At 38.6% G+C, this 10,647-nt stretch overlaps 1 protein-coding gene across 1 annotated transcript; it reads left to right on the forward strand.

The window, feature by feature from the left end:
- On the forward strand, positions 1 to 10,309 carry LOC103538730 (cytochrome b reductase 1). The gene is made up of 4 exons (XM_030454244.1): positions 1 to 334; positions 6,785 to 6,993; positions 9,342 to 9,496; positions 9,692 to 10,309. Exons 1-4 carry the CDS (start codon positions 16 to 18, stop codon positions 9,990 to 9,992), a joined length of 984 nt encoding a protein of 327 aa, XP_030310104.1. The 5' UTR covers positions 1 to 15; the 3' UTR covers positions 9,993 to 10,309.
- Positions 10,310 to 10,647: the final 338 nt, after the last annotated feature.

The following is a 10,647-nucleotide window of genomic DNA, read 5'->3' on the forward strand; positions in this document are numbered from 1 at the left end:
AGCACCCCGCTGGCGATGCGGCAGGTCCGAAGGCAGGCACCGGGGGTGCCGCCCCGATCCCGCTCCCACTCCCGCTCCCGCTCCCGCCCCTGCTCGCCCGCCCGGCCCCTCTACGCGGTGCTGGCTGCCGCGCACGGAGCGCGGAAGATGGAGGACTACGGGCGTTTCTTGGCGCTGCTGGTCTCGGCGCTGCTGGTCGGCTTCGTGTCCGTTGTCTTCTCCCTCGTCTGGGTCTTTCGCTACCGCGAAGGGCTGAGCTGGGACGGCAGCGCGGGGGAGTTCAACTGGCACCCCGTCCTCATCATCACGGGATTCGTCTTCATCCAGGGCATCGGTGCGTCGGGGGCCTCGGCCCGGGGCTGGCACGGAGGTGTACGGAGCGGGGCGGGGAGCTGCGGGGGAGCAGGGGCTGCCTGGAGCCCGGGAAGGGGGGCCGGGGCGGAGGGAAGCGCGGAGCGGAGCTGGCGGGACGGCTAAGCGGGTGACAGCGGTAGCGCAGCAGCCCTTGGGCACGGCCGGAGCCATTAAAGAAAGGCAGCACTCCCCGAAAAGGGGACAAAGAGTCTTTTGTAATAAGGCGAAACTGCTCTATATGGTTTTGTTTTGTTTTGTTTTGTTTTGTTTTGTTTTGTTTCCGCAAGCACTTGTTTACCCTGGCCTGAGACTGCCTTTCACTTGGAGTAATGCTTGCGAGATGTGTTTTCCTTGTCAGCCTGAACTGATGCAAGCTGAGAACCGAAGTGCCAGAAGTGCTACCCTAGGAAAGTTTCTCTCTTTTGGCTCCCTCTCTTTTGGCTCTCTCCCATGTCCCAAGAGAACAAAGTTCAGTACCACTAAAGCTAGATCCAGGAACAGAGTTCATGCCAGAAAAAATGCAGCATCATAAGCATCATAAAATGCAATTTGTCAGCACAGACTTCATATAAATTATTTTGTAAAATACATCTTTTAAATTCATTCTCTATTCTGTGGCTTAAATAACATACAATGATTATGATTCAGTGGTGGGTTGGTTTGAGGTTTTTTTGGTTTGCTTTTTCTTTTTTTTATAAAGTGTATGAACTTTGCTTGCATAGAGTACAGCCTTGGACTGACATTTAAATGTTTCCCATTATACATGAATATGAACAGTATGCTTTTTTCCATCCCACACAAAGAATGTTAGGTCTTAAGTGAGAAAGTTGTTCACTGAAGCCAACAGTAATACTGGAGTCTGAGCAGGGTTTTTGCTGCTAGCATAACTGGTTAATTCCAAGGAAACAACTAAATTAGACACACTGCCATTGATAAACAGTGTCAGTTCAGGAAAGTAAAATACAGTGCTCTCAGTAAACTTTAAAAAGCAAATGATGATAGAGCATCAAAGAGATGCTTATCTGGTCTGTGAATATAATTAAACCAGAGCTAAATATTGCAAAAATAAGGGCACTTAAGAATCCCGAAATTTGTGAGTGCCAGTTTATGCTAGTGGCATTAGAACTAATGGGGAAATCTGACAGATAACCACTTCTAAAAGTAATTTTTTATAAAGTCAGTGACAAAATTCTGGCTAGTTTCAAAATGAAGAGAGGTAAGTGAAACATTAACTAGGAGTAACATCTACAAGAAGGGCAAATACTGCAAGGAACAGTAGAAATTCTCAAGCAGTGTTAACACTGACTTTTGTGGGGAGAGGACACGGGGAAGATTTTACTGTTCTTCAGTAATGAAGAGCCTCTGGAGACTTACACTACAGATGTAGGTAGGAGTATTTTTTTCCTTCTAATAGAAGATATACTCAAATTTTGTGTAGACAAACTTAGAATTTCATTTTTAATAACCTTATTTACATTTGCTTCACCACTGAATGATACATTGCATTCATCCAGCCAGAAAACTCATCCAGCACATCCGGACACTCATTCCAGTGGCACATGTCTGCACCACATGTCTGCTCCCTCTTCAGCAGGAGCCCAGCCAGCCAGAGGTTGGCAGATGCAGGAGGAGTGGGTGGCTGTCTGGTCCTGGCTTTGAAGGGAATGTTGTGATTTGAAGATACATTGTACATTTCATTTTTTCAGTGGGACTAGGGTGTGTTCTCAACATTGTGTCTTCAAGTTACAAATTGCTATTGAGCAATATACAACATTTTGAAGTTGTTTTACATAATATTGCTCAATTGGAAGTGTAACTTCAGGCTATAACTAAGCAATGAGAAACACCTGGCATGACTTCAGTAAGATCTATACCACTTACTGTGATCAAACTACCTCTTTTTTATTAAGCACAGACTTTTTGAAGAAAATAGGGGGAAGTTTCTGCAGCTTTTTCCTACTAATTTGCTTTTTTTTCCTCTGAAAGTCAGTTTTTCCCTGTGTCAGAGTAAGGATGTTGCCTCACATCTGGTGTAGATAAGGATTATATGTAAAGCCAATACAAAGAATTAATTGATAATAGAGTATTATTTGGGAAGGAAATCCTATTATATAACAAGAAAGTTGGAGACTGAAGGAGTAGTATAGTAAAACAGATGAAACATGAACAGGTAAGATATCCCTGGGAATCTGATTCAAATCTGACTGACAAAATTCTGCCACTGAATTCAAAGTAATTTAGATGAGACTGGGGAATATCTCTTGATATACCTTGAATACCTCTTGATGAGAGGGTATCTCTTTGCACATATACAAGAAAAAGAAGTCTTAAAGTAGTTCAAAGTAGAAAGCTAATTAATATCTTACTTAAATTTGTTTGGAGGACTTGAAATAATAACCAAATCAACTGTTTCTTGAGTTCATTGAAGTCTAAACATAGGATAGAATGTTATATTGTTGGTCAGTAGGAGGTATGCAGGATGACTATAATAATGTGTACATTGGGCAGTAAATGTGCCCTGATAAAAATGTTACATGTATCTTGTCAAGCAAATGGAAAAGCTGTTGGAAATAAATAGCAACACTTAAAATCTACAGCACCTATAGGTAAATGATACCTGACAGTCAGTGCACAGTAATTGCACTAGACACAAACAAGACACAAACACAGGCAATAAAAGTCTGTGTGCATATCAGTACAGCAACTTTTTAAAAAAATTAAGATAGGGAAAAAATGAAGAAAAAGCTAGTTTTACAAAAGGCTTGAAGGAATAGTGGCGTGAATTAATGGGTTAAATAACTGGGAATTGTCTTGTTTTAAAAATGGAAATATTAAACAATGACTGTAGACACAAGGCAGGCTCCAAAGGACTTTTTTGCCAGAATAGAAAGTTGGATTGCCTGCACAAAGGATCCCAGAAGTGCCATGGATGGGAGATGGGAGGTAGTGGACAGAGTGCAAGAGCAAGAAGGACAGCAACTCTTATTTTCAAGTAAGCGTTGTCTTTCATGTTGAAATCTCAGCTAAAGATAAGGCTAGCTCTGAGTTATCTCACAAACATGATAATCTCTGCCTCAAACATAACCAAATGTATCTTCAAAGGAAAAATAGCTAATCCCTGGAGTTTCTAACATACAATGGGCTGCTGAATTTTCCAGAATTGGAAAAGGAAATTACTGCCGAGCTGTCAGTGTCTGATTGCAGGCAACTTGTGAAGAAGCAGCTCTCTGATGTTAGTTTGAGTCCTTTTGAAATCATGAGTGGGCTCTTGCTCCTTCTGTTGTTCCAGTGGTTCCCAAAAAATGTAGCAGGCATTCAGAACTTGCCAAAGGTAAGCAAAAGAACCAGACAAGAAGGAGCAAGAGAGGAACTAGGGGGAGTGAAGAGGAACATTCCTTTCTGGCAGCTTCAAGCTGCTGTGCCTTGCATCTCCAATGTACTCCCAGAACCACGCTGTGTGCCTTCTAAGGTGAAAAGCATCTCACAAGCTATCCATGGCACCTCCCTAAAACACATGCAGCAGTCAGAAGAAGTACTAGAGAGTTAACTCTAGAATTTTGTTTTGTACATTTGGCAAAGAACAGCTGTCCCATGCCAATACAAGATATTGCAAGGTCATTCTGCACTGTTGTGATGTGCTTTAAAATCAGAGCTCAGAACAGGAGTGAGATCTGAGAGCTGTGTATGAAAGCCTAGACTGGCAAATCTCTTAACAGTAGTAGTGATGCTGTATCCAGAGAAAATACTGCACAGGACTGCTCTAGCATTTCACCACTAAAAATGCTGTAATTCTGTATGTGCTTTTAAGCCAGGCTATTTCAATTTTGAGATGAAAGTACCCATCCCAACTGAGTCAGTTTTTAAGCGCTTGCACCACTGAAAGCAGAATCTTCCTCCTCCTCTCCCCTTCTGCCCCAGACTGTCTGACTTCCTCCTGCTGGTCAGAAAAGCACAAGTTATGACAAAGGCAAGGGAAAGCACAAAGAAATGGAACAAAACTGGTGATGAGGAAATGGGCCTTTGTCATTTCACAGTGACTAACAATTAGATCTGTTAAACTTACAGTTTATTCACACAGCCCTCAATGGAAGGATTCCACCAAACTGTGCTATCATGCATAAGTCCTGGGCTGTGGTATGTAACAAGATAATGCATGGTATTTTTAACAAATGTCCAAATCAGGCTGTTATTCCTTGCTTTTCTATCACATTTTTCATGGGGAAGAGCCTGCAAAAGTCATGGCCCAGAGAGAGATCTGAGACCATGTGGGCAAGTGACTAGGGAGTTTGATAGTGATTTAGGAAGGTAAACCACCTAGATGGCAGCATCCTAGATGCACCATTTAAAATGTTGTATAAAAACTTTAGCCTGGACTTGATCCTCAAAGACTGAAAACTGAGACCAGGATCTACACAAAGCAAGTTTACTCTAAGACTTACAGAATCCAGTGCTCTGCTGCACTTGGAAAAATTATTGGCCCATTCTTATTACTGTGGGCCATATTTTAAGACAGAGCAAGGAGGGTTTATTGGGAATATCCTCATGGGATGTTGAGGCTCATTTGGGACTTTCTGGCATACCTGCTTTACAGAATTAGAAATCACGATCATTAGTACTAGGTTAACTAATTATAGTCCAGTGCAGGCAATTATTTCAATATTAACAAGACAGAAGACTATGATGTAACTTTTGGGGAACTGTTGGATGTGATAATAAGCTTGGTGTGCTGAATCAGATATACACCATATAGATAAATGGATAACAGTCAAACTGTCCTAAAAATAAGGCTTCTATCTTCCTGATTTTGTAGGATTTACTATCGTTATTCTCAAAAGTAGAAAGCTAAGAACTACCTAAGCATGGCATATAGTGAAGTATTCTAAGGGACGCTTTTATTCCAGTATTATACTTTCACAGAGTATGTAAAAGCACACCCTGATTTAAAATCTGATCGTGGTCTGGAAATTTCACTTGTGAACAGTGTTTCCTTTGTGAATATTTAGTGCAGTACTGTATTTCCTGGCATGCATCCAAGTTAAAAAAAAAGTGTAAACAGAACGTGGAAATTAATTTGTCATTTATTATTCTCATTCATCACAACATACAGAATGAATATCCTATTTATTTTCTGCAACCTATGCTTTTTGCATTTTTAGCTTTTTAGCTAGGGTTACAGAGAAGTAATGAGTAAGTCACATGAGAAATAAATTTTTACTCTGAATTTATCAGGTAATACTTTTTTGTGTGTGTGGTTCACACTATTTCTTAATGTTTGGAACAGGAAATTTTTTTTAAAAACTATATATGTTCCTTCATTTAAGTATAGCTAAGATTTGAATGTAATTTCATAAGCAGAAATCTTAAATCAGGATGTGATGAATAAGGTTAATGGAGCTCAGCCTTTTTGCTCAGGCAAGACATTATGGATGTGGGCAGCAGCCTTTACTGATCAAGTGATCAGATGTCCTCATAAATACTTGTCCCTGGTTACCTGAATATACTTATATGTTGTCAGAACATCCAGAATTACTACATATTTTGTAAACAGATGTATATGGGGCTTCAGTGGTCTTATCTGGCCCATGTGTGCCCCCTATGGAAAGGACTTGCAGGACAGCTGTGGCAGGGAAGGAGCAGTGGGGACCTTGAGCAAAGAGCATAGTAAGAAGCTGCTCTAGGCTGTTATTCTTGTGGAGCATCTGGAGATAGAACACAAGATATTGCTGTTTTGCTCATATTGGACAAAACAGTGTCTGCTGGAGTTAACAAAGCAAATACAGGCAAAAACCTTACATTCATCTAAGAGTGATGGAAGTCATAGTTGCCCAATTCTTTTGTCTCTTAAGAGTGAGATTATCATTCCCTTATGCTGAGTAGCATTTTCCCATTTAAAGTAGTGCTGTTGGTATCAGTGCAATAGATAGTCATATATGTATCAATGCAATTAGAGAAAAGCATTACCCAAAGTTGACAAAAAGAATATTTTAAAATAATATTACACACTTTATCAATAGGTGGTTTTGTGAATAGAAGAATTGAGATCTACTCCTGCAATCTGACCAGTAGCAGAAAAATAAAAATCCAATGCAGATCAATTTAAGGAATGAGGAAAAGACACCAAGTTGTTTACTATTTTTTTTTAAAAACGTGCTTAAGTTGTTTGATTTGGGTTTTTTTTCTTTTGTTTGTTGGTTTGGCTTTTTACTTGGGAAGAAATTTCCCTAAAAGCTATATTTAAGCCTCAGTTGTGTATTTGGAATAGGCTATGCTATGTGTAGGAGAAAAAGCCTTTTAGTAGAATTTTTTAGAAGATTAAAGGTTGGATTTTCCTGTAATTTACAATGGAACGATGTGTATGCTGCTTGTTTATTAAACTCTTATGAGAAGTTATACTATAAGGCATAAAATCTTGTTTCTGTTCTTTCTTCAGCTATTATTGTGTACAGGTTGCCCTGGACCTGGAAGTGCAGCAAACTCCTAATGAAGTTCATACATGCTGGATTAAATACCATAGCTATGATTCTTGCTATCGTTTCTATGGTAGCCGTGTTTGACTTCCACAATGCCAGGAAAATTCCTAATATGTACAGTCTACACAGCTGGATTGGACTGGCTGCTGTTATATTTTACTCTCTCCAGGTCAGAACCTAAGTGTATTTATAAACAGGTTGTAAATTTGAAGAATGTTTTTAGTAATTCAGGGACAACACTCTTAACTACTGGGATACCTGTTTTACATTCTGTGTTTTGGCAAATAAGCATGCAAAGCTGCAAATAAGCAATCCTTGATTTCACAGAAAAAATTATTTAAAAGCAAATTTTGTTAATTTTCTGGAATAATGGCAGTTTATTTACTACTCATTTACACAGTAGAATGTTTTTAATCTCCATAAACTGCTGAAGCTAAAGCAAGTGATTTGGTTTGTTAGCAGCATATTTAAATACAGCTAGAGCTTTTATTAAGGAAGTCTCAAGTGTAGTAATGGTTTTACTTTTTTTTTTCCAGTGATCATAATTGTAAGTAGGTGCTTCTTGGCCTCATGACTTCTATTTATTAGCAGAACAAGCATAGCAGGGAGCAGTGCAGACCTAAAGAATCTGTCATCTGAATGAGCTAGTACTAGCTAACCAGTTTCCCTGAATCACTAAAACCTTGATAATGTTCATGTGCATGCTCTGAACTCCTCCTATTGACAGATAATTATAGTTGTAATATCCAAAATGAGCTACGCAAGTACGTTTTGCATTTGGTATAGAAGGAGAGCAGGCATGCCCTGGTTTTTAGTGTACACCTCCAGATGTGGTATTTCTGCATATACACTCTGAATTCTCTAGATTGTGTTATTACACTATAGAAATGCATTTTGTTCTTTCAAATTGTAATTGTCGAAACACTAAAAATAAAAAATAAGACTTAATTTCCTGGTGAAGAAGCACAGAAAATCCCCTGATGAGGAATCTGGGTGCTGGACTTTTATCCTTCACTGCTCAGGCTGGGAGGCACAGGAAATAGTATTGAAATAGTGTTCTTAATGCTTAGAAAAAAACAAGCATATTGTAGCATTGTTGCATATATTCTTTATATTTGAACAACAGCTAATGAACAAGAAGGAACAAAGATCTTCCTTGTCCTAATAATGCAGTTATTTCAGGGAAATCTCTGCTGCTACTATACTGATTACCAGCATTTTTTTCTAAAGGTTTAGATAAAGAATTGTAAATGAGATCTTAATTCTTTTCATCTTGCTACTACAAACATGATCAATGGCACTTAATGCCATGCTGTCTCATCAGCAGAACTCTGTATTGTTACTTCTGCCAAACTGGGATGTAAGTCTCCAGATGGAGACAGATGTTTTTTAAGTGACTGAGAACTACTATTCAAAAATATTCATAAAGTAGTATCTCTGTTCATAGAGAAGACATGGGACATTTCCCAGAAATGGCTCATCAGTCTCAGAACTGAAAAATTATTGAGGGCGGATGCTCACACCATACACTACCTACAGGAACAATAGTGTAAATATATTGTATTTAAGCCAAATGTATGTCAATACAGTATAGGACAAAGACATAAATATAAGACATAAAGAGGGCAGAAATGCCAAATGGGAAGTGCCTCTTGGAAAGCAATGTCTATGGAAAAAAGCACTCAAAGACTATATGAAGTTCAAAATGAGTTCTCACAATGCTGTGACAACAGAAGTAAATTCTCTTAACCTCTATATATGGCATTAGTGAAACTACTATGAAATACTAGAGATTTTTTTTTTTAAAAAGAAAATCTGGAAAAGTAATGTGACAGATGGAAAACTGTCTTCCAGTGAAAGATTTAAAAAGCTCCAACTGTTTAATAGATCCAAAGAAGATTAAGAGATGACTTGATTTTGGTGTATTAAAAAGCTTCCCTGGGAGAAAATACAAGGCTCTTTAATCCAGTTTTGAAAGGCAAAACAAAGATTAAGCCTGGAAGTTAAAGCAAGATGAAATACAAATTCTGGCACTATTTCTTATATGGCAGTAGGGGTGAGTAATGGTAGAACAAACTAGAGAAAGGATGCAACCTCAGGATGACTGAGCAAGCCTGTGACTGCAACCATGTGACATGATAATCACAAAATTAATGGAAGAGGGAAGTTATTCACGTCTCCTGAATTCTCATGAACTTCACACACTAAAAATATAGCTTGTCACACCTTTAATATATTGCTGAATTAGTGACATTGAAGATTCGTTTGGTTGCAGTTTTAACATTGCCAGTAAGTTTGGATACTGATTTTATTTATAAAATATTTCATGTTGCTTCCCAGGTGCTAATCTAGCTCTGGTTTTGAAGGGAAACACAGTCAAAAACAAAAATGCCAATTATTTTCAAATTTGTACCTGATGACATCTCAAAATGGAATTTTTAGGATGATTTTTATTCTTTTTGAGACGTGCAGCTTGTTTCCCATAAAGCTTTAACAATAAATCTTTTTTGTGTTTAGCTTGTCTTGGGGTTTGCTGTCTTCCTGCTCCCTTTTGCTCCAGTTCCCCTCCGAGCAGCTCTGATGCCAATACACGTTTATTCGGGTCTCACCATCTTCGCAACAGTGATTGCAACAGCTCTCATGGGAATCACAGAAAAGCTTATATTTTCATTGTAAGTATTTTCCCCCCACTTTTTAATTAAGATTACTGATTGCAAACAGTACTCCCAGTTGCACAGAATGATAACCATCTAGTGTTGGGACACTGTTTTGTTCTGTTTTAAAAAGACCTCCTACCTAGCAGGAGACTGCTGGTTTTAGATGAGGATTGCCTTTAAAACAACTGTCCTCTTTCTTCCCTATCAAAGGCAAAACCCTGCATACAGTGCATCCCCACCAGAGGCAACTTTTGTCAACTGTCTTGGTCTTCTGCTTGTCATATTTGGTGCCCTTGTTTTGTGGATGGCAAGCAGGCCCCACTGGAAGCGCCCACCAGAGGTGAATGCGGAAGTTCTGCGGCCCTTGGGGGAGCCTCCTGAGGGCAGAGAAGCAGAATCCACAATGACAGATGGCAGTAACACTGATAAACCTCCTCTGGGCATCAGCAGTGAGGCAGCCAGGAAACAAAACCTCAAACTTGATGAGGCAGGCCAGCGATCAACTATGTAAAGCAAATACACAGAGTAATAATACTGCTACACTGCCAAAGCCCCCTGCTTTCCTCTGATTTAGTTATATTCATATACAAGTAGGTTGGGGGTTTATTTTTTATTACCTGTTTACATGGATATTTTATTGAGAAATCAAAATATATTGCCAAATGTTTTCTATTTCAGAAGACTTTCTTTGCTTCTATTTCAGAAAATTCCTTCTCCTGTTTCTAACTGTTCACAAGAACTTAAAGAATTACCTTACTGATTTTTACTTGCAATACTTTTTTATACATGAAAGTATATGTTTAATTACAATTTCTATTTTCCTTAATCATTTTTGTATGTTAATAAAAACTATTTTTCATGCTTATGATACTACTGAGTACAGATTTCTCTTATAGTAATAAAATACAACTTTCTAAATTTGCAAATGATCAAATTATTTTGATTACTTTTTTGAACACATGAGGATAGTTATACTAAATTTGTTAAATATTTCTTAATTCCAAGTATTCTTGATCCTTGATCTTCTTGATGAAATTTATGCACTCTGTAGTGTTAGAGGGATAATCAGTATACAACAAAAGTGAAGGAATTCACTGTATAAAGAAAAAGATCTGTATTTCACCATCTGATCATAATAGAAATTCCTCACAGCATTTGTTATATGG

This window comes from Calypte anna, chromosome 7 (assembly GCF_003957555.1).
Source record: "Calypte anna isolate BGI_N300 chromosome 7, bCalAnn1_v1.p, whole genome shotgun sequence".
NCBI classification, from domain to species: Eukaryota; Metazoa; Chordata; class Aves; order Apodiformes; family Trochilidae; genus Calypte; species Calypte anna.

Coding starts and splice junctions, on each gene's coding strand:
- LOC103538730 (XM_030454244.1), top strand. CDS start 16: ATGCGGCAGGTCCGAAGGCAGGCACCGGGGGTGCCGCCCCGATCCCGC. Junction 6,994..9,341: donor TTATATTTTACTCTCTCCAG/GTCAGAACCTAA, acceptor TTTTGTGTTTAG/CTTGTCTTGGGGTTTGCTGT. Junction 9,497..9,691: donor GAAAAGCTTATATTTTCATT/GTAAGTATTTTC, acceptor TCCCTATCAAAG/GCAAAACCCTGCATACAGTG.